Source organism: Filicampus tigris, chromosome 1 (genome assembly GCF_054856515.1).
Source record: "Filicampus tigris isolate MCC_2025a chromosome 1, RoL_Ftig_1.0, whole genome shotgun sequence".
Lineage (NCBI taxonomy): Eukaryota > Metazoa > Chordata > Actinopteri > Syngnathiformes > Syngnathidae > Filicampus > Filicampus tigris.
Window position 1 is genome coordinate 1,499,721 of NC_141217.1, and position 24,613 is coordinate 1,524,333.

Genomic DNA, 24,613 nt, shown 5'->3' on the forward strand with positions numbered 1-24,613 from the left:
CCACTTCCGGCCATGCTTAGTCAAGCCATTTTTTAAAATTTGTCAGCCCCCACCGGAGGCCCAGGGACGGACTGCCCAGCTCTGAATAACACCAACAACTTTATGGCACAAGCAAATTACCTCGTAATTCATATGGTTCGTGGTGGAACAGATTTGTCAGTGAATTGCTCTTCATGGCGCCAAAACGCCAAAACAAAGTTTATCACTTCCTCCTGCTTTTCAGCCATCAATGGACTCGTCGTCTTTTCTTTTCGAGTATAAATAGTCGATAGTGTAAAATTTCACATCGTTAAAGTTACGTTGATGATAATATTGAAGACTATATATTGCCCACCCCTAGCTGATACATTTTTTTCTTGCATCATCACAACACCCTGTTTCTGTTTCTGTTTCTGTTTTGGTGATAAGTCTTTGAGTCTGAAAAATTGCACTTTTGGGCCATTTTCAGCAGCCGTAACTAAAAAACTGGTAATGTTGAACTTTGCTGCCAATCAATGACAGCTTTTCTTTTGGATAGTTCTCCTGATTTTGTCCATGTATAATGCAGCCCAGCTTGACCATGGCCCAGTGGAGTCGCATCAGCCAGCTAATACAGTACCTGCCTGACCAGACTATCAACGACTTGTACCCCTCAGCCACATTTGCTATTGAAGTGCGATACTTTTTGTCTGAATGGATTGAGAAGCAAAGATGGTAAGGCACACACACACACAGACGCACACACACCCCCACCCCCACGCACGCACACGCGCGCACACACACACACACACACACACACTCACATAAAGTACTTATTTTAAACTATGGAAAGATTTCTTACTTAAGATTCATGTGGGTTTGAGTTGTCTGTGTGTTTTCTCAGGGAGGAGTTTGCTCTGGAGAAAGTGGAGCTGGAAGCAAATGCCCGCGCTCTATTGGACGAGATCATCATACTGCTGCAGTCATTTTCTCAGCATAATGCTAATGTGGTTGATAAAATGAAGCTGATGCAGATCAGCAGGAATATGGTAAGGACACCAGCAAAATCTTCCAAAACCTAGCTGATGTTGAGGCGTTTTTTTCATTGAGTCAAGTATAGGACATTTAACTTGAATGTACTGTTCGGTGAAATTTCCAATACTGTGGACTAGGCATGGGCCGATTACTAGTTTGATGGTTTACCATGGTTTTAAAAAGTCAAGGTTTCGATTCCCGCTTATACTGTCTGTCACTGGTTGCTGGGACACCGCGGTAGCAGAAGTCGCCCTTTGCGCGGTTGGTGATCTGGCCCAGCCAGCTCATTTGTCCAACACCTAGCCATAAAACTGATGCGATGCAGCTCATGACCCAAAGTCAGAATCGGCTAAGTACGTCTAATGCCAACATTGAGCCAACAAGTCCAACCCACAAATGCACATATCCAATAATATTTAGCTTATAGCATACACAGCTTAAGCATATACATACATACATACTGTACTTATACATATACACATACAGCATATGGTTACATAGACTGCTTAGGTTAGACAGACTTTCCTTGCTTGCCCTTATAATGCAGTGTTGTGTTTGTCATATATTTTCTTTCTAAAGCAAGACATTAGGTTAGCAATCAATTGGTGTTCAGTATCATGCTTTCAGTAACAGCTGCATTGTTATATTGTCTTGAACTTCTCCAAAACAAAGCTCTTGTGAAAAATAATACTAAATAATAATAATACAAAGAACATAAAAATAAATATCCTGGTTAAAAGCAGCCCTTTGAGTAATTCATAGTAAAGTTCCCAAACAGTACAAAGTTAATGAAATGAAAGAACAGAGAAGTTCATGTGATTTGTCCAAAAATAACTCCTTTTTTTTCTCAAGAATAGGAATCGAGAATCGTTAGGAACCGCAATCAAATCACAGAATCTGAATCGTCCAAATTCAAACTATGACCAACCCTACTTCTAGGGTAATTTTTCATCACGGAGGAGAGGATCCACACCACACAGCTTGTTGCTGCTACTGCGCAGACGGCAGAGCAAGTTATCTTAGCGCCTACTATACTCAAGCAACCGCTAAAGAATAGAATTCTGGGAGTATGAGTGACAGGGTGGCGCAGACGTGACCAGAGCTGGGCACTTGACCCTTTTTTGCCAGTCCAGCCTAAAATTTGTCAGCCCCCACCCCCCGGCCCAAAAATGGGCGTTCGGCCGGGCCGGAGGGTCCGGACTGCCCAGCTCTGGACGTGACACTTTTTAAAATTTTAATTAGTTCGGAGCTGTGACCTGCCCACTGTAGCGTGACATTGAATGTTGAGCTTGGGGGAAAAAAGCCCTTTAAGAAAATGGAGCCAAAATGAAAAATCGTTCAGCCCAAGTCTACTGTATTCAAAACAAACCAAGAACCCATAAACCACTCAGACAATAAAAAAAACCACCTACTTTCCAAAATATCACAGTGTTGTCAAACCATACTTTTGAGATGAATGAACTGTAAGTAATAACTGCAATGCATAATGTCTTCCAGCGCATGTTTCAGCATCAGCCTTTGCAGTTTGCTGTGATGGTGAGGGACATGCTACGCAAAGAGAGGGTCCTGCTTGGGGCTGTAAGGACATTTCTTACTCATCTTCTATAACTTTATTTCTTATGCCCAAAGTCTGCGTTATTCATGTTCTACATTTCAGCATATGTGTTTGAGTATAACGTTGCCTGAAGTGAGGTCTATTGAGGTGCATTGACAGCTTGCGTGGTATGATGACGTAATATATGATGGTTAGAACAACAAACTAATTTTGGGGCCTTTTTCCATGTGTCAAGGTATCACTCTATTATGAAAGGAATTCAAGTTTGAAATTAGCGGATCTAAAATTCTAATTTCTACTCTTTATTATAATCGGGATGATCATGTCCATATTAGATGTAACATACTGACCTTGTTTACATGCAGTCAATAACCCTTTCAAAAACCGAATATTGGTAATATTTGAGTTTTCAAAGGCCATGAAAACGCACAAAAAACAGAATAGGGCCGCTGGGTAAGACAAATATTTGGTCATATCAAAGCGATCGGAATACCTCCATTGAAAGGGAGATTGCTCTGTCCGCAAGGAATATTGGTCTTTTGAGTACGGGAAGTCCTTGTATGAGAGGTGATGCCGCTTACTCTTCACAACAAGAGTGAAGCCACCGATGGGCCTTATGTCGCCACTCGCTGAGCGAGCCTAACTTGAATACATTGATTTAGCTGCAGCATGTTCACTTTATTTCCTGTTTCTGTGGCAAAAATTACACAGTGTTATATAGACACACATGTATGTGTATGTATACTCTGTGTGTCTGGCGCGCAACTCAACGGAAATACAGAAGCAGAGGTAAACAAACATGGCGAAACTCAGACGCAGCGCAGAACCACACATTTGGAATGAGGAAGAAACCGACTGCTTTATTCCTGTAGTTAATGACATGAATATAATGTGGTTTATTGACGGTAGACAGTAAGCAGCAGAAATGTATTGGCGTCATGATGTTAACCGTACGTTGCGGTTTAGCTCGGAATATTTAAATTGATCATAATTACCATGTATAAGTGAGAGAACCCCAACCCGAATGTGTCAGAAACCAGAATTTTGACCTTAATCGGAATATTGACTGCATGTAAAACGTAGTCACTGAGCCGAGTGGTGTGACAGTATGTGATTCAGGTGGTGTGTCGTGTGTGCAGATGCCACAGGTAAACCAACCTCCACAGCATCAACCGCATATCACCAAGGAATCTGCATTTCCCAGCACAGATGTGGACCACCTGGTTCTCAAAGTGCTGGAGGTCCAGGACTTGCGACAGAACATACACCAGGTGCAGGAAGAGCTCAATTGGGAAAGGCAGAATTATGAGTCTTTGCAAGGTAATACAAAAAAGTACAGTTGTGTATATTTTAGGTGCTCTCACGAACTACTCTTTTTAGAATCAATTAACCTCTCAATTAGTGAGACAGTGAAAAGCATAACGCTTAAAGTGACACTTGGATGAGCTTAACATTGGCACGTATATAAAAGGTTTGCATGTAAAATAACATCAGTACTAAAATGCTCCCCCCAAAAGACTCCATAGTGATTTAAGGAATTTTTTGGTGATTAAATTTACGACAAATTGGCCCACCCCCTTTTGGAGCTTGGCTTGTTATTTTTTCGGTCTCAGCAGTCTACGTCACAGGAGGGAGGCAAGCGTGGTAATATTGCTCGCTTTGTCAGTTCTATTTAAAACGGCGACCGATCGCCACCAAAATGCAAATGCACATTGCTACTCTTGTCCACTTCAACCTGTGAAAGTATAAAGGTGTTCTGCACAATAGTTTGGATCTATTGACATCAAACGTGAGCTCATCATGATCACCTCCACAAAATCAAAAATACCGTGGCGATCGCTTCTCCACTTACACAAGCTGAAGCGGACAAGAGCATGAATACACACACACGAACCCCGACTGGTTATATTTCGAACATTTAGCTACGCTAAACTCGTGTCAACTCTCGGGAGGCAGATGGCGGCTGGGAGCGGGCAAGCAATTAGGCAAGCATAGATCTTTATCCCTCCCCGGCTAACAGTAGGATAACGGCACGGCTAATAGCAACAACTAGCTTCAGGCCGTTAAAATAAAAGGCGTTAGCACAACAACATTAGCTCCTTACTGTCCGTCCAGCCTGTGTCGATCTTCATGTCGCGGGGTTGCCTCCCAAGCAGTCACGTGCGTTGTAGGCTTGTCAAAAATATCGATACTTCGGTACTTACTCGATACTTAACATTTTGAACGGATACAATACTAGCTGGCTGTGGTATCGATATTACCGATACCAAACCACTGACTTCGATACCAACAGCGCTTTGCCAACGTCTGCTCCTAATGGTCTGCTGCTCCTGCACACACTGCCGAAGCCTGCCACGTGCAGACTGCTCGTCAACTCCCTAGTTAGCCACGCGCATGAGCAACAAACAAAGTACGACTGATTAAAAAAAAAAAAGTGTGCGCCTCGGGCTCCTGCAGCCGAAGCTGTGTCGCAATAGCACGGAAGCTCGCCCCCACTCGAGCTGCCGTGGTCCTTTCGGTCAGCCCCTCCGCTCACTTCGTACCGGATGGCAAGCGCGGGCCGCGGCGTCGGCTTCTCTGAGCGTGCGCCCGGCCCTTCCCAAGGATCTCCCCAGCAGCCGCCGCAGTGGCAGCGGTCGCCCATCGCGGGGTTGCTGATCCTGCTCGGGTTGGCCAACGCCAAGCCATAGAATGCCGCGTTGCGGCTCATGACCCAAAGTCAGAATCGGCTAAGTACGTCTAATGGCAACATTGAACCAACAAGTTCAAAACTCAAATGCACATATCCAGCTAATAGTTAGTTTATAGTATACGCAGCTGCAGCATATACAGAAACACTGTACATACATATGCGTCATATGTTTACATAGACTGCTTGGATTTATATATACTTCCTTGCTTGCCCATAAAATGCAGCGTTGTGTTTGTCATATATATTTCCTTTCTATAACAAGACAAGGTTAGCCAAGTGTTCAGTAGCATGTTTTCAGTAACAGCTGCATTATTGTATTGTCTTGAACTTCTCAAAAATAAAGCTCTTGTGAAAAATAATACTAGATAATAATGCAAAAAAAATATTGAAATAAATACTGGTTAAAAACAGCCCTTTGAGTAATCCATGGTAAAGTTCACAAATAGTAAAAAGTTCATGAAATTGAAGAACAGAGAAGTTCATGTGATTTGTCCAAAAATAAATCCTCCTTTTTTTTTTTTTTTTTTTTTGGTTAAGAATCGGAATTGTGAATCGTTAGGAACCAGAATCGAATCAAAACATCAGAACCGGAATCGTCCAAATTCAAACGATGCCCAACCCTCCCTGCTACTGTTCTGGATAGCCAATAACTGAAAGTATTTTAAGTTATTTTATTGTATTTTTTATTACTATTATTATTATCTGTGACTTGTTGGTTTGCCTTATTAGATAAACATGTGGGTCTTGATACTCAGACAACTTACAGATTTTGTTGTCAATTTATGTTACTGTAAGTGGTGGGTGTTATTCTTTTTCACTACCTCAAACAACTTGAAAATTATGTCATTGGTGTTGCGCAGTATGGTTATTTCTTTCCACTAGTTCAGACAATTTACAGATTAATAATTGGTTTTTTTTGTTGTGTTTTGTTCTTTGCACTACTTCTTCCTTTGTTTTGCACTACCCCAGGCTCAGACAACTTAAAATGTGTCATTGGTTCCAGGCATTGACTGTACAGAGGGTTGTCGAAGTTAAATACTGAAGTTGTACTATTTTTTTGCACTACCTCTTAAAAAACTATTGTATTGATGATAATTTAAATTTTTGGCGATAAAGTTTTACAGTAAAAAAAAAAAAAAAAAAAAAAAAGCCTGTGCTTTAATTTGTTCCGCGTGGTATTGAAATGGTATCGTGTATCGATACTGAACTGGGTATCGGTATCGAAGTTGAAATTCTAGTATCGTGACAAGCCTAGTGCGTTGTAGCCATCAGCTTGCGGTGTAGTGAGCTAAGACCTCATAGAACACCGGGGCTGTCTTGAACGTGCGCATCATCACGGAGCGGCATGTGCTTTCAGCCGAGTGTGGCCGCATTGGAACGCACCATTTCGGCTGTTACGTTCCAAATTGGACGGCGTGTTGTAGGTCGAAAATCTGGGGCCATTCCTCATCCAAATGAATGTTCACATCTACTCTTTCCCATTTCAGTCTCTGTAAATATCCTAACTGGTGTTAAATTCCTCGCTCGTCCTAACCTTTGATCAGCAAAGAAGCAGTGTTTTTTTTTTTAAGCAAAGAAGCAGTATGCGCTCGTCCCAGCATAACTCGATGTAGCTCTGCTCACTTCCACATTTCCTCATTCCCATATAAATCAGCCACGAAGAGGTTAGTCTAGGGCTGTTCAATTTTGCTTAACAAGAAAACCCCGATTATTTTCTCTCAAATCCGATTTTACAATTACGATTTCTTTGTAAAATAAAAAATAATGAAAAATGAAGTATTTTGAATGTCTTTTATTTAATCTTAATTTTTCTTTCTTTGAACTCAAAATGCCAGTCAATTTAACTTAATACACACAGAACAATCCATTGGGATTAACAGCATTTTACTTACACAATAGATTTCAGATCTGTTCCTAATTAAACCAATAATGAAAGAAGAAAGTGCATATACCATCTGAAAATAAATCATCAACATGAGAGAAGGTAGTCAATTCTGTAAACCAAACAGTCAGTCAGCAAGTCATTTTGCCAACCAGCCAGTGACTAGCCTTTCACCTTTCTCCCTGGTCTTATTTAAACATAAATCAATGATTAGTTTAAAACTGTCACTCAATAATACAATGCACTGTCAAGACAAGTACAGATGCATAGGCATGACCAGAGGTCCGTTGAGTTACTTGCTCATGGGTTGTATTGTACATGCGGGGCAAACACTACACTACAGATCTATATTTGCCCGATTTATTAACTAAACGCTCACTTGCCTGAGCAAATAGCAGAATCGCCGGTAGCGCCGGTGTTGTTGTAGTTTTTCTGGACTGCGCGCTCGTGGGAGGACGCAAAAATGCAGAGCAAACTACGGTGGCTTAGATACATCAAAAATAAAAAAAATCGAATGCGCTGATTTGAACGTTTTTAACATCGTTTTAACCAGAAAATTTGCTTTCGGTTCAAAATAGCTAAATCGAGCACCCCTATGTTGAAGTGGACATTAGTAGGGATGTCCACATAAATTTTGGTGCCAATTGATCACCGTTTTTGGACGTTATAAGCAATGAAAGCACAATGATTTCCAATGGAGAGTGTGTAATCGGTCCCTCCAGTGATTCCGTTCGAACAAGGATAGAACGGTAGGGGGCGCGGCCATTTTCCTCATTAACAAGAGGCGTTATTCATGGAGTCACTTATTTCCTTATTTCTTCAAATGTATTGATAAAATAGAAAATGACAACTCTTCATTTTCCCGATCATAAAATATATAAAATGAACTTGTAGGTGAAAACATGGCCATCCCGGCCCAACCATCCCTTTAAGCTTATCAATGTTGCTTAGTGATGTGTAAGAGGGACGTGCTTTGATGCAGTGTGGTGTTTAGAGTAGGGATGCTCCAATCGATCGGGCAATGATCATGATCGGCCTGTTTTCGTGAAAAATGACGTGATCGGAATATTCGATCAAAGCCTTTTATTGCCGATCAAAACATCAGATCACCCACAGCTCATTATTCGCAGCCTACAGCCTTGTTGTGACCCTCTCCCTCTGCTGGCTACGGAGGCGAGGCTGCTACATTCACACCAACTGCGGTGGGAGCATTTCTGGCGCCGCGTTTCAATTGGAGTCAATGTAGTTCCCACGGGCGGGCGCGGTTGCTGCGGCGCGGCATGAATGATGCTTTTGGAGCGGTGGGACATCGTTGCTTATTAAACAAATCAACTTTTTTTCATTCCGCCTCATGGCAGCCAACCAGCATCGGGCATACTACGTGACTACGTCTCACACACAGCCAAACAGAGCCAGAGCTCGAAGGTCCCCCATACACTGCGGTGTGTCACACACAGCCAAACAGAGTCACTGTAAAAACTGTTAAAGAAAAAAGCAGCCGAGTGAACAGGACGCTGTTTGGCTGTGTGTGACGTAGATGCCCGAAGCTGATTGGCTGCCGAGACGAAATGGCAAAAAAGTTGATTTGTTTAATACGCGACGACGTCACACCGCTCCAAAAGCACCCGCCCGCGCGAGCTACATTGACTCCAATTGAAACGTGCCGTCAGGAACGCTCCCGCAGCAGTTGGAGTGAATGTAGCATTGTCTGCTGTGTGGAGTTTGTGTCTTGTAATACTGTATATGCCATGAAAAGGCACCTCGCGGAGGGGAGCATGGCCAAAAGTTTCAACACAACCAACTTAATCCAACATTTGAAGAACAAGCAATAGGGAGACTATGGTGAATTTACGAGGCTCGCTGTGTTGAATAAAGTCAAGGCGAGCAGACGGCGTATGGCTCGCATGCTGCAGCTTGTTATGCATGATGCGTTACTGTCACAGCGCAGTATAGTCATCATAAATAAATGGAAAAATATACAGATATTCCATGTGATCGGAATCGGTATCGATGATCTGAATCGGTATCGATATTGGCCGATCTCACTCATGCATGATTGGTATCGGTGTCATAAAACCTGATCGGAACATCCCTAATTTAGAGCACACTGGTGTGCCGCGAGATATTGTCAGGTGTGCCGTGGGAAATTATTTAATTTGTGTGCCTGTGCGGTCTAGCGCCTGGCAGCGTAATTATGTCTTTACTACATTGTAGTACTCTTCCATACCAGCAGGTAGCAGCAGCAGCAGCAGCAGGCAATTGACTTTGTTTAGAGACTAGCGAATTAGTGACGCATGTTTATCCAAACAGGCCCATGTTTCATATATATGTATGTATATATATGTATACATATATATATATATATATATATATATATATATATATATATATATATATATATATATATATATATATATATATATATATATATATATATATATATATACTCGGAAACTCGTATACATATATATACACATATATACATCCATATATATACATATATATACATACATATATACATCCAATTATATATATATGTATATATATGTACGTGTATATATATGTATATATATATATATGTGTATATATATGTATGTATATATATATATATGTGTATATATATGTATGTATATATATGTATGTATATATATGTATATATGTATGTATATATATGTATATATGTATGTATATATGTGTATATATGTATATATATATATATATATGTATATATGTATGTATATATATGTATATATGTATGTATATATATGTATATATATATGTATATATATATATACATATATAAATGTATGTATATATGTATATATATACATATATATGTATGTATATATATGTATATATATGTATGTATATATATGTAGGTATATATATGTATGTATATATGTGTATATATATACGTATGTATATATGTATATATATATACGTATGTATATGTATGTATACGTATATGTATGTATATATATATATATATATATATATATATATATATATATATATATATATATATATATATATATATATATATATTTGTACGACTTTGTGACGCCCGAAGTCAAAATTCCGATTTCTAATCCATTCTGAATAACCCGTTTACATGATTGAGCGGACAGACTTGCTCCGGCATTTGAATAACCCACTGTGTACGGCAACACACGGCGTCATACTCAAATGGACGTCATTTCCGCTTGTTACTTTCAACTGTCAATAAAAGTATTCATGTCACTCACCACATGAATGAAGGAGCCGGTTTCCTCCAAAAGTGTGGTTTTGTGCTGTGTCTCTGAGCTTGTTTACCTCTGCTTGTGTACTTGCGATGGGTTTTTTGCCAAACAACGCACTTTCGCATACAAGCACTTCCTGTACTTCAAAGACCAGCATTCCTTGCGGTTGAATGTGTCTCTTTGTGCACCGGCAGTATCTTTGCCTTTTTCGCCCTCCTCTCCGGGCGCCGGGGCGCCCATCCACTTCTCAGCAGTAATGCTAAGTACAGCATGTCATGGTTTTTATTTTAATGTATTTTCGTTTTTTTATACAAAGTATTTTGATGTACATTTCGACTTTAACACCGAAATCCAACATACGCGGAAACTCGTGTTACATCGCCTGTGTAGGAACGGAATTCGTTCGTAAAATGAGGACTTGCTGTACAGTGTATATGTTTGTGGTGTGGTTGCCACAATAGCAGAGCTGGGCAGTCCGGACCGATCGGACATTCCGGCCCGGCCGGATACCCATTTTTGGGGCGGGGGTGGGGGCTGACAAATTTTAAAAAAGGGCTCGAATAAGGCCGGAAGTGGATTTTAGTCCGGCCCGCTAATCGGCCCTTATGCGTGTGACGTGGTCGCAGGGCGGCCAAATTTCATCTCAGTTTACTCGATGAAAGGCTTCTTTTTAATCCCGCGTCGGCGCAAGGGACAACTGCCGCATTGATTCACATGACCGACTCATTGTGCTTTTGGCGACAGGTCTGCAACACATGCCACGCACACATCAGGAATCGTTGCTTTAGAGTGGCTTAGATCCTATTTAGCTGGCAGGAATTTTTCTGTTAGCCTAGGTTCCTCTGAGTCCCGCTCTTCCCCTCTATCGTATGGTGTTCCACAGGGTTCTATTTTGGGGCCATTGCTGTTGTCATTGTATTTGCTGCCTCTGGATTCCATCCTAAGAAAACAGGGTATTTCCTTCCACTGCTACGCAGACGACTGTCAAATCTATATCCCGCTAAGCAAAAAAGAGGCTTTCCCCTTAAGACCACTTTTGTCCTGCCTAGAGGACATCAAAGACTGGATGTCACTGAATTTCCGAAATTTCAACGAAAAGATAACAGATGTTATGGTGTTCGGTCCCAGTGGTTTATCTCCATCCCACTCTGTTGACCTGGGCCCCCTGGCTTCATATTAAAGCCAAGATTCTCAAACTTGGGTTTTATAGTGGACAGTGATCTTAAATTGGACCAGCAAATCAGCGCTGTTGTAAAGTCGAGCTTCTTTCACCTTAGACAGCTGGCTAAGGTAAAGCCCCTCCTTCCCATCAGCACTTAGAAACCGAAAATATCCGTGCCTTCGTTACATCTCGGCTAGATTACTGCAATGCACTTTATTTTGGAGTCAAACGTCAAACGTCTCCAGTTGGTCCAAAATGCTGCTGTCCGCCTACTAACTGGAGCTTGGAAGATCGAGCACATAACACCAATTCTTGCCTCCCTTCACTGGCTCCCAGTGCATTTTAGGGTTCAATTTAAGATTCTCTTATTTGTCTTTAAATCATTAAATGGCCTCGCTCTGGCTTACCTCTCCGAGCTCCTCCACTCCTACACACCTTCCCGCAGCCTCAGGTCTGCAGACCAGGCGCTGCTCAAGGTGCCGAGGACCAAGCGGAGCCTCAGAGGGGATCGAGCCTTTTCTGTTGCTGGTCCTTCCCTCTGGAAGTACCTCCTATTGGTTGTTAGGCAAGCCCCCTCTCTCCATTTTTAAAACCCGGTTAAAGACACATTTCTTGTCTCTGGCTTTTGATCAGACCTGAAATTTTCGTCTCTTTTCCGGTGTCAATTGTATATTGTGTTTTATGTTAATTTATTGGCTTTATTCATTTATATTTTTATTTATATTTAATATTATTTCTATATATATTTATTAATATGTGTATCACAGCCTTGTATTGTTTTTTTTATTTATTGTATTGTTTGTAAAGTGCTTTGTTACAGCTCTAGCTGTCCATAACAGCTATATAAATAAAATTGTATTGTATTGTATTTTATGTTGCGATGAAGTAATTTACCACACGGAGGAGAGGATGCAGCATGCAGCTCATTGCTGCTGCAAAGCAAACTAGATTGGCAGCGACGTGGGTGTTATGTCACGTATGTGTGTGTAAAGAAGCTACTCACCCACATTCCCCCTCAGCCGCCACCTTCCAGATCATTTCTGCAATACAATTAAATGCATCGTCTAGTCGTCTCGGTCCCTTTATGGTTGTAGCAGGCACGATATCCATTGTTGTCGCTGTCTTTTTGAAATGACTCCCCCCGACTTGGAACGTAACTGTTTCAAAACAACTTGTGTCCCGAGTATAGTCAAGCTGCGCGCTGCACTCAAGGATGACGCGGGCACATCACTGTGGAGTTCATGCACTTCTTCTGGCATCTTCCTTACTTTAACAAGCAACACAGCAGGACTTTTTCATTTAAATTAACGAACCTCACTCTAATTCACCTCTCTCTCTGTCTTCGCTCCGGAAATCCGACGTAGCAAACCTGCTGTGTAGGGGTTTGCTGATATGCCAGTGCATTTGTATTGTGTATTTTGAAGTCCGGGAAGTGTGAAGGAGAGGAAGTGTGGAAAATAAATAACTTGTTGACTGCGACTTCTTGCCGTCTGTTGGACCCAAATAATTAAACAATACGACAAAACCAACCCTAGGGTTCGCAATGGAAGTAAGCACACGCAGCTGAGTAAGCGCTAGTGGTGCATTTGAAGCGTGTTTGAAGGATGTCCACAGCGGGTTTGAATTAGCCAGCTAATGATCTTTAAATAAACCTCTGAAGTTAGCATCTCTCCCGCGGCGGCGTCATGATGCTTTTTTTGGGGGGGGACGAGGCGGGGGATGATAATTTTAATGAATAAGGCCGGGGGGTCGAGGCCGAAAGGTGCCCAGGTCAAGGGTAGAGGGTCGCGGCCGGACACCAGTATGCTGCGGCACGGAGTTTTAAAAACACTGCTCTATTGAATCCATTATTTTTGAATGATTGTGTTATTGTCCCCTGCCTACTGCTCAAAGACAGCTGGGATAGGCTCCAGCACGCCCCGCGACCCTTGTGAGGAGAAGCGGTACCGATAATGGATGGATGGATGGATGTGTTATTGTCTGTTATTGTTAATGTGTTTAATAAAAACATTGTTGAAACACAGTGTCAGTATTGACAATTCCACCCTTTTAGTCTTTTTAAAAAATATCATACCAACTTTGTGGCAAATATAAAATGGAACAAAGAAGTATGTGGTCGGATTATTTTATAGTGACTAAAAAATAGTACAGGTATTACATGTACATGATATGTGTCTGTGATGAATGTCTGAGGGTATGGATACTTGGACTCCTTATTGTTCCTCAACACAAAAAAAATGCATCTCTGAAACTTTCATAGATGTTTGTTTTAGAGAGCATGTAAGAGATTGCATTTCATGAAAAGTTTTGTGATTTGGCATGGAATGGTATTAGTTTCTTCAGGAGTTTGACAGCAACTTTTCTTCATGGGTATTGTGCATAATTGGGTACATGATCTGTTAATGCACCGTTGTTTTGCTATTAAGTAGGGCATGAGGGATTCAACATGTTGTATTATTTGCAGGTGGCACAGGGTCCTTGGATCCTACGATGTCAGAAGTCAGCAGACTGCAAAAACACATCCAGCAGCTGGAGTACAATGTCAGCACAATGGCAACGGTGGGCAGCAATTTTTTTTTTTTTGCTTTATGAACCCCCAGGGAGGGAGGGGCTCAGGGAAGTCCACGCACCTGTGTACATGTCGTTAAAGTTTGAGATTAAACATTCATCTACATTGTATTCATATGGCATTCATTATACATTACGACCCAAATTATCCAGATTGCATTATCAGAGTACAATGGTGCCTCGAGATCCGTTCCAGTCCCCCAACCCCTCCCCCTCACCATGCTTCTTTGAAAAAATTATAAATTCTAGTCAATCTATCAATTAATCAAAACCTCTTTTTCAGGGGTGATGGCAAATAAGGGAGAGCACAATTCACATCATAACAATACACTTCTGCAACAATCCAATATGGATTGTGTTCCCTCACTTGTCGTGGGTGATCCGTTCAAAGCCCACCCGTTTTTAGGCATTTCTGGGGGCGGCCATGTAGTCACTTCCGTCGACTGAAAATGACATAGCAACTTCTCAGGGCTCAGGTAACGACCAATCACGGTTGCCCTGTTTTCTGAAGCTGAGCCGTGATTGGTTGTTACCTGAGCCCTGCGCAGTTGTGATGTCATCTTCAGTCGACAGAAAAAAATTACAAAATGGCCGCCCCCTGAGATGGCTAGAAACGGGTAAAATCCCCTGCTTAACTCATATTCCACAAATGCAATATTAATCAGAATGCCGTGTTTCACCTAATGGACCTGCATACAACATTTTCTTGAAAAAAATATGTTTGGGTTGACTTCCGCTTTCAAGGCTTAAGTCAAGATGTGTACATAAATATGCAAACCACCTGTGTCATTGTAACATATTGGATTGTTGCAGAAGCGGTTTCAGTTGCTCAGTGAGTGTGTGGACTGCCTGGACCAGTGTCAGGCCCAACTCCTCAACAGGCTGAAGGCCTGGAGGTGGGAGCAGTACAAGGCAACCATTGGACATCCTTTTGATGACAACCTCAATGTCCTGCAGATGTGGTAAGATAAAAGCTTTATTACTGCTGACTATGGCAGTTTTGAAGCAGGCTTATACTACTGCTGCAACCCGAAGCATCTAGCCGTATTGGCTTGATAACTAGGCATCAAGTTAAATGGGCTTTCATGGGCTTTCGCTTGTATAGCACTTTTCCACTTACAAGGCACTCAAAGCGCTTCAACACTGACTACTCATTCACCTACTGATCACGCAGCATCAGGAGCAACTGTGGGGTTCAGTTTCTTGCTCAAGGACACTTTGATATGGTCACAAGGACCGGGAATCAAACCCACAACCCTCTATCTCCACTTGCACACTGCTTTCCTGCAATTTGGTTTCAAAGTCATTATGCTCTTAGTGCACTTCCAAGGTGTTTTAGGTTGGCATTAAATGGTCTTAGTTTTAATAGGAGCAACAGCATCCAGGTCATTTGAGATTTTCTTGAGGTTTTCTTGGTGAATCTATCCAGAAGTTCATCAACAGTCTCTGCATTCACAGTGGGTGACACAGCCATGATTTTCGTAACCATATTGCTTGTGTTCTCATTTATACATCTTTTGTTGACACTGGCTGTCTGGACGTCTGGGATTATTTGTAGTTGAAAGAACACATAAGAATGATCTGAAATAGTCAGAGCTGAGCATTTTCCTAAAAATTCGCGGTCCGTTTATCACCTTTCGCCTACAGCCGGGGTACCCTTCTGCCGTCCATCTTTACGCCATTTTGTCCGGCCGGACCAAATAGCAGTCGCCTAAAAGCCAGTCCGCCAATCATTTTAAACGTGCTTCCGTTAGCGTTTCCGACTACCAACTTCAACAAACTACCACTCGCACATCCCCCCTGAAGTTTTTATGTTTGTTTGTGTTATTTGGGGTACTGCCACGTGCACATAAAACGACAGTGGAAAAACATAAATGTGATGTCATGGCTATCTACAGTCAAGTGTGGCTCGGAGATTTTTATTGTGTTTAGCCACATTGACTAAGAGGTTTCATGACACAGTACCATCCCTATGTATGTGTGTATACAGTATGATAAATGAAGATGATACTTCTTCTAGAATTGAGGCTCTACTTTGTATGCTGTTATATCAAGCTGAGAAAATCTGGCTGAATTTAAAAAGTTGTTTTCCTTTATACATACATCATTTGTTGTCTTTCTTCTTCTACCTCTATTGTGTGAGCATCGTCATGGCTACCCGAAGCTTGGCATTTATTATTTTTTCTTTATTTTAAGTTCCTTGACTTGTTGGTGAGTGAAATCTAAGTTAGTTTTGAGTTGTGTGATGTTCTGACTCCTGATGCAATAAGTCGAGCAGTGCTACAGTGCTACTTGCCCCGACACTTCACACTTATGGGGGTAGTCACTCATCATCCTGTTATAACACTACAAAATCCTGGAAATTGTTGGGATTAAAGGGGAAGTCAACACAAACAATTTTTTTTTCAAGAATATGTTATATGCAAGCCCACTAGTTGAAACAGGGCATTCTGATAAATATTGCGTTTGTGGAATAAGTGTTAATCCACTCGTTTTTAGTCATCTCTGGGGGCGGCCATTTTGTCTTCTGTCGACTGAAAATGACATCACAACTGCTCACAACGACCAATCACAGCTCAGATTCAGAAAACAGGTCAGTCGCCAGAGATGGCTAAAAACGAGTGCATTTTGCTGCTTAATTTATATTCCACAAAGGCAAAATTAATCAGAATGCCGTGTTTCAACAAGTGGGCCTGCTGGGGAGATATTCTTGAAAAAAATATCTTTGGGTTGACTTTCGCTTTAATGTTTCTTATATCCTCATGTGTCAGGTGTGAGCAGCTTCTTGGCGTGAATGGGAAGCTGAGGCAGGAATTAATGCTGGTCGTGGAACCATTCCCAGAGTTACAGGAAAGGCTAAGACAACTTCTGCAGCTTCTCGTTCAAAGGTAGGTTCATTTACGTCATTTAGATACAGTGGTACCTCTACTTACGAAATTAATTGGTTCTGGAAGAAATTTCTTAAGTAGAAAATTTTGTAAGTAGAGCCGCGTTTTCCATGTAAATGCTCTAATCCGTTCCAAGCCCCCCAATATTGAGACATAAATGTTTTATAAAGCATAAAAATGCATGAAAACGTGTAACAAATACATGTTACAATTAGATTATTGCACAATAAATGAGAGTTGTGTATAATGTAAAAAAACTAAGAATAGAGTAAGGAATAAAAATGATGGTCGTTTACCTTTTAATTGTCCTCATCGCATTTTGCCCTCTTTGGTTCATGATCTCTCTCAGAAGCGTTTTTTGCCTGGCGTTTTGTAAAGAACTGATTTAATAATGTGGCGACTGTCGATACATTACGGTCATATTCTTTGGCGAGATCAACCAAATGCATCCCCCTTTCATACTTTTCTATTATCTCTTGCTTGGTTTGTATGGACAAAAAAAAGGATTTTCTCTTTTTTTCCTTTTCCTCGTTTCTAATTCACGTAAAACTATCGGAACACCTCATGGCCCGAGGGGCGAATGACGAGGACGCTGCATAGACATATCTATCACATATCTATCTATCTACGTGTCTACCTGCACACATAGACACATACGGTAGAGGTCCCTCTTAGCTAATGGGATGCCAGGAAGATGCTAGGCTAGCCAATGGCAGAGCAGCTACGAGTATGTTGCGTTCAGGAAACTCCGGATCTGCGAGGAGCAGCCCATACTGCGGTATCAGCCCATACGTTTACCTTTCGTATCCTGAAATTTCTTTCGTAACTAGGGGCAATATTTTCCTCTTGAGGCGTTTCGTAACTTGAAAATTTCGTATGAAGAGACATTCGTAAGTAGAGGTACCACTGTACATGAAAGGGTCAAAATACTAGATGCAGCTCGCTGAGTATGATACACTATGGCTCTACACAGCTGTGATAACAGTAATAGACATATTATGAAATGAACACCTCCATGTCAAACTAAAATGTTTTTACTTTGACCTTGTGTTTATTTATTCCCTCAAGCTCTCTTGTGGTGGACAAGCAGCCGCCTCAAGTTATTAAGACACAATCTAAGTTCTCCACAACTGTGCGGTATCTGCTGGGTGAGAAAGTAGCACCCGGAAAGCCTGTGGTGCTAAAGGCACAAATCATTAATGAACTTCAAGCCAGAAACCTGAACATCATACCCAGGTGTGTAACTCATAATGTATTCACATACACTAACCCAGTCTTCTCAAATACTGGGGCTTGACCCCCTGGGGGGGCGCGGTGCGATGCTGAGGGGGGCGTGTGTGACCCTGGGAAACATGCTTTTTTCCCCGCCGTACTACAATAACATGTAATTGCACATCCACTCCAGCAGGTGGCAGTGGCGCTTAACTGCCCATTGTGCGCAGCGAGTATTAACTCCACGGTGTAGATTTGTTTTGCAATGCGATGTGAAGTGCAGTAAACAAACCCTTAGACAACATGAAAACATTTTTAACAGGGATGAAAAAGAAAGGCAGAGAGAAACGAAGATAGTGAGTCAAAAGAAAGTCACCCGAAAGCAAAGACGCGCAAATATGAGGAACCATTATGTAGCGCTTGGCTTCACTGTGACTACAGTGGGAGACAACGAAAGACTGGTGTGTTTGCTGTGTCTAAAAATGCTGGCAGCAGACAGCATGAAGCCAAATAAATTAAGGTGCTATTGCTGCACTGAAGACCAAGTACAGGTCCCAGCTAAACATTGAGCAGGAGATGAGAGTTGCAGTATCTTGCTTCAAAGCTCGCTTTGAGAAGCTGTGCGCTGCAAAACGTGCTCATTGTAGCCATTAATTTTGGCTTCCTCATTTTGATAAAAAAAAAAGTTTAAAAAAATCATCACAAATTGTTGTATTCATTTTTGTTTTGTACGTTAAAGTGTTTTATATATTGTGCTCCTGAGTTAATGTTGCTGAAGTCAATTTGAATTTATTATTTATTGATTTTGTTTAATTCTATTTTCAGCAGCAAATGGTGCAATAAGTCTGTCAAAAGTGTTTACAGCTTAAAAAAGCATACTATTATTTTTTTAATTTCAGGCAAATTGATGCACTTAAAATCTTTTCTTTTACAGACTAGTAAACACTGTTAATAAGGTTATTCTTGTAAGTTGAAATATATCTTTCTTTTTGTTTTCTTTATGTTAACAAGGATACGATGTTATGCAGAGGTGTACCTATAACTATTTGATAGATAAATGCTATTATTTATAGTTGCGGCGGAGCGTGGGTGGTGGGGTGGGAGGCGCGAATTGTTTTCTTCTTGCTTGGGGGGGCGTAACAGAAAATAATTGAGAAGCACTGCACGGCTCAGATTCAGAAAACAGGTCAGCCGTGATTGGTCGTTGTGAGCAGTGATATCATTTTCAGTCGACAGAAGACAAAATGGCCGCCCCCAGAGATGACTAAAAATGAGTGCAATTTGCTTCTGAAAGGGAAGTCAACCCAAACATATTTTTTTCAAGAATATGTTCCCAGCAGGCCCATTAGTTGAAACACGGCATTCTGATTAATTTTGCGTTTGTGGAATATAAATTAAGCAGCAAAATGTTTTTAGCCATCTCTGGGGGCGGCCATTTTGTCTTCTGTCGACTGAAAATGACATCACAACTGCTCACAACGACCAATCACGGCTCACCTGTTTTCTGAATCTGAGCTGTGATTGGTCGTTGTGAGCAGTTGTGATGTCATTTTCAGTCGACAGAAGACAAAATGGCCGCCCCCAGAGATGGCTAAAAACGAGTGGATTAACACTTATTCCACAAACGCAAAATTTATCAGAATGCCGTGTTTCAACTCGTGGGCCTGCTGGGAACATATTCTTGAAAAATATATGTTTGGGTTGACTTCTGCTTTAACTTATATCCCACAAACGCAAAATTAATAGGAATGCTGTGTTTCACCTGTGGGCCTGCTGGGAACATATTCTTGAAAAAAAAGATGTTTGGGTTGACTTCCGTTTTAAGGTTGTCGACACTTGTTTGAGGGTGATCTTGAATGAAGTTGTGTCGGCAGATATGGATGCTCTTTATTTAACATGATGGGACAAAACACGAGTTCATTGGTTGTTTGACTCCTCACTTTTAAGAGGACAGTTACTTCCTGTATCTAGCGTTTTCGTCCTTTGTATAGAGTTTCAGATTTTCTATTTTTTTTGGACTTCTCAACCACTGTTCTGATTCTGATTTTAAATGGTGAGATGTGACAAATATAAGAACAAAATAACATTGATATCATAGACGTTAGTTAATACATTCTGGGGATTTTGAGGCCAGGAAACTCATGATATGTGTTTTTATCTGCAGTGACGATGCTCAAGCAGTGATCAATAACACAGCCATCCTAGAACATAACACAGCTAGCAAGAGCACATGTGCCACCTTCAGGAATATGGTATGTACTACGCTACACTTAGCCTAAACCATTGAAATGAGTTCACACTGGTAACAACTTAAAATTTGAACTTGTATGCAACAGTCCATCAAAAAGATCAAGAGAGCAGACAGAAAGGGGTCTGAGTCTGTGACCGAGGAAAAGTTTGCTCTCCTCTTTTCAACAGAGATCACCATCACAGGCTGTGACACTCCCTATAAAATCCAGGTTTGTTTTTTAAATGTGCTTCATCATTTTACTGATTCAACTGCACTGGCTACTTCGCTGAAATGTATACTACAGTAAACCTCAATCTAACTATGCAACGATGAATGTATGTGTCATTCCAGATGATATCTTTACCACTCGTCGTCATTGTCCATGGCAGCCAAGACAACAATGCACTGGCTACCATCATTTGGGATTGTGCTTTTTCCGAGCCAGTAAGGGAAAACCTATGCTTTTTCACCGTACAGTGGTAGTTAAACGTTCCACCCCACAATGCATTATTTGCTAATGCCCAAACTTCCACTTGAGCGAAACATTTCCCTCAACTCTATTCATTCCAAAATCCAAATCTTTTTTCCCTAAACATGCAGTCTTTCAGTTAAGATTACCAGTAAATGTCATGTGACAATACTAGAACTTCTGGCAAAAAATATGGAATCAGAGGATCTCAGAGTCTCACAGGATGTTATTCCATTCTTTTAAATTTGTAGAAAAAAACAGGTCACAGACATGACACAAAACCAAAGCCGTTTCAAATGGCAACTTTCTGGCTTTAAGAAACACTGAAATGTGGTAGTAGTAACAGTTATATTTCTAGACCAAGCAGAGGGGAACGCAATTATAGAATCACTCAATTCTGATGAAGAAATTATGGAATCACACTGTACATTTCCATTCCCCAAATTCACGCTTGCATCAGATTAGATCTGATCATTAGTCTGCAGTTAAACAGGGGTGATCACAATTTGGAGAGCACTGACATGACTCATGGCTCATGTGCGAGAGATGTCAACTGAAACAAAGGAGATTATTAATATTATGATAATATTATAATAATATATAATATCAGCAAACTTCTAAAAATAAGTAAATCATCATGCAAGATGTTTGTTGTTCAGTCAGCTTTGTCTAGATTCTGGACCAAGACCAAACAACATGGGAAGACTGATAAAAGCACACACGTATACTGGTAGACCAAGAGAGACGTCAAAGCATCAACACAGAAAATGAATGCAGTATGTCTTGAATACAGAAAATTCACAGCAAAACAAATGAGTAACAAATGGGAGGAAACTGGAGTCAGTGTCTGTGATCCAACTGTAAGAAAGTGCCTCAAGGAAATGGGATTTGCATGTACGATGACTGTTCCAACTCCAGAAATGTTGGAAATGTTGTGGAAAAGTTACCTTTGTTTATTGCTCATCAACACCAAAATGGAAATAGTTTCCATTCACACTGATGCCTCTGTTGATGTCCTTTGTTTATTGCTCATCAACACCAAAATGGAAATAGTTTCCATTCACACTGATGCCTCTGTTGATGTCGTCAGGACAGAGTGCCATTTGTAGTGCCTGAGCGTGTGCCCTGGAAGCTCATGTGCAGCACTCTCAACAGTAAATTCACCTCAGAGGTCCAGACGCTTCACAACCTCGACCACTACAATCAACACTTCCTGGCCCAGAAGATATTTGACAAACCAGATTTCACAGATGACTTCAGTAACATGATGGTTTCCTGGGCACAGTTCAATAAGGTAAAATGAAAATATATCATCTTAAAGCGGAAGTCAACCCTAACATGTTTTTTTTCAAGCATATGTTCCCAGCAGGCCCACAAGTTGAAACACAGCATTCTTATTATTTTTGCGTTTGTGGAATAAGTGTTAATATCCACTCGTTTTTAGCCATCTCTGGGGGTGGCCATTTTGTCTTCTGTCGACTGAAAATGACATCACAACTGCTCACAACGACCAACCACGGCTGACCTGTTTTCTGAATTTGAGCCGTGATTGGTCATTGTGAGCAGTTGTGATGTCATTTTCAGTCGACAGAAGACAAAATGGCCGCCCCCGGGGATGGCTAAAAACGAGTGCATTTTGCTGCTTAATTTATATTCCACAAACGCAAAATTAATCTGAATGCCATGTTTCAAGTAATGGGCCTGCTGGAAACATATGCTTGAAAAAAATATGTTCGGGTTGACTCTTCCGCTTTAAAGCCTCCAGTGGCTGTAATATATCCCACCAGGTCGTTGTGGAGCAATTGTCACTGTACGCTAAGTTCAAAACCCAGTCGCAAGGAAAGAGTTGAAAGATGTTTTTTCAGGTGATATGACGTGACTCCTTTTTGTGACTGACTCCAAGTCAGTCCTTCAATCATTCACAAGCTCCAAAATTACATTGCTGAACAGTAGAGGTGGGCATTCCGTCGCACAGTTTTGCTGACGATTGACGAATGACAGGACACTTTTTAAAAATGACGAACTAAGCTCTGACGCAGCGGATTTTCGTCCATCAGAGTAGTCGTCACTAACCGCGACTGACTGACTGACCAACTGACGATTGCTATTTGGTTCGACTTGAAAAATGACGGACGGACTGACGAATGATGGGCGGGTACCCAGGCCGCTGACGGATAATGAATGATGGACGAGCAAAATCTTGTAAAATGCCCACCTCTACTGAATAAACAATATGTTGCAATAATTTTGGCTCCTGGCATTTCAAAAATGTTTACACAAGCAGAAAAGTTCTCCTTGCTGCCTCTCATTTTGACTACGCTATGCAGGCACTGCTGTGCGTACCAGTTTGCACCTGCCTTTAGATATGGTATTCGACATTTGTGATTCCTTATGTTTGATGAATCAAGCACGTGCAATGTGATTTGTCTATTTGAATACAGTGATCCCTCATTCATCGCGATAGGTGAAAAACCGCAAAGTAGCGTCGGACTTATTATTATTATTATTATGATTATTATTTTATATGACATTTATTGCACAGTTTTATTTGGGGGGATTTGCGCCTCTGTTACGCTGTTGCAAACCCCCGGCATGGTTCCCAGACTTCTAAATACTTGTTAAACAATCAATTTAACTTTAAAAATGCGAAATGAATAATAAATACCAAGCTGCAGGCTGTGATAAGAATTTAGCTTCGACCTCGGCAGCTGAAGGGCACGATGGAACGTTCTCTAAAAACTAGGGATGTGCGCGACTAGTCGTTTAACCGTCTATGATTTATTAAACGTTTAGTATTTTACTAGTGGGTTAAACGCTGCATTAAGAATCACGCATCTTGTTCCTCACGCCTCTGCCGCTGTCAACAAGCTGAGCACCAAGAAGGAGAATTGCTCCCCCCACCCCCACCCTGCCCGCACGCACACATAGTAGGGGCGGGGACACTAAGTTTGAGGAAGAAAAGTAAATTCTGAAGATGTCGAAGCTACCACGAAAAACAACGGCACCGTTTGGCAGTATTTTGATGCAGCAGATGACAACAAGGTCGTCTGTAGGCTTTGTAAGCATAAACGCTTACAACCACTCTCTCGGAGCGACGAGAAACCGCATCCAAAGTAAATCTCGATGTGAATCTGCAGGTCGATGGCGGTGGGGCCAGTCAGACGAGCATGAGAGCGTTTGTTCCAGCCAGGCGCTGCGATGCTCACCGCACAGCAAAGATTACCGTACTAATTTGTAAAATAACGTGATATGCTGCCACTGTTGAGGGCAGACGGTTCGAAAAATTAATGCTGTATATCGAGTCTGAGTACATGGTGCCAAGTCGCAAAACAATAACCCCCCAACTCGAGAGTAGCCATAACCAAATGAAAGAGGAGATACTACGAGTGTTTGAGAGGGTCAGCTATGTGGCCAATGCCTTAACTACAGACGGATGGACGTCCATAGCCACCGAATATTACATGACTATGATGTGTATAACGTATGTGGGCGAAGGACATCTCCGCAGCTGTGTGCTTCTTGTGCCTTGGAGGAAAGACACACAGCTGAAAACTTGGGTGGTCTCCTGCGGAGTGTGATGGGTACGTGGGCACTAGAAAATAAAGCCGTCGCCTGTGGCGAATGAGACCCTGCTGGACTGGGAGTCGGCACCATTACTCATTACATTATTCATAATGAATGCCATGCATTGCATTGGCAAATGTATCAGACATGTATTTCTCT

General features: G+C 41.4%; 1 protein-coding gene across 4 annotated transcripts in view; it reads left to right on the top strand.

Annotated features, from left to right (window-relative positions):
- The window catches only part of stat6 (signal transducer and activator of transcription 6, interleukin-4 induced), a 94,366-nt gene that overhangs the window by 50,052 nt on the left and 19,701 nt on the right, over positions 1-24,613 (top strand). For all 4 annotated transcript variants that reach the window (XM_086046225.1, XM_086046243.1, XM_086046220.1 and 1 more), the window contains exons 2-13: positions 548-693; positions 863-1,007; positions 2,491-2,571; positions 3,688-3,868; positions 13,988-14,082; positions 14,905-15,053; positions 16,863-16,979; positions 18,048-18,215; positions 20,356-20,443; positions 20,528-20,650; positions 20,773-20,865; positions 21,981-22,184. In XM_086046225.1, the coding sequence (XP_085902351.1) occupies positions 560-693; positions 863-1,007; positions 2,491-2,571; positions 3,688-3,868; positions 13,988-14,082; positions 14,905-15,053; positions 16,863-16,979; positions 18,048-18,215; positions 20,356-20,443; positions 20,528-20,650; positions 20,773-20,865; positions 21,981-22,184 (1,578 nt within the window). In that variant the 5' untranslated portion in view covers positions 548-559. The remainder of the gene's footprint in view (positions 1-547; positions 694-862; positions 1,008-2,490; positions 2,572-3,687; positions 3,869-13,987; positions 14,083-14,904; positions 15,054-16,862; positions 16,980-18,047; positions 18,216-20,355; positions 20,444-20,527; positions 20,651-20,772; positions 20,866-21,980; positions 22,185-24,613) is intronic.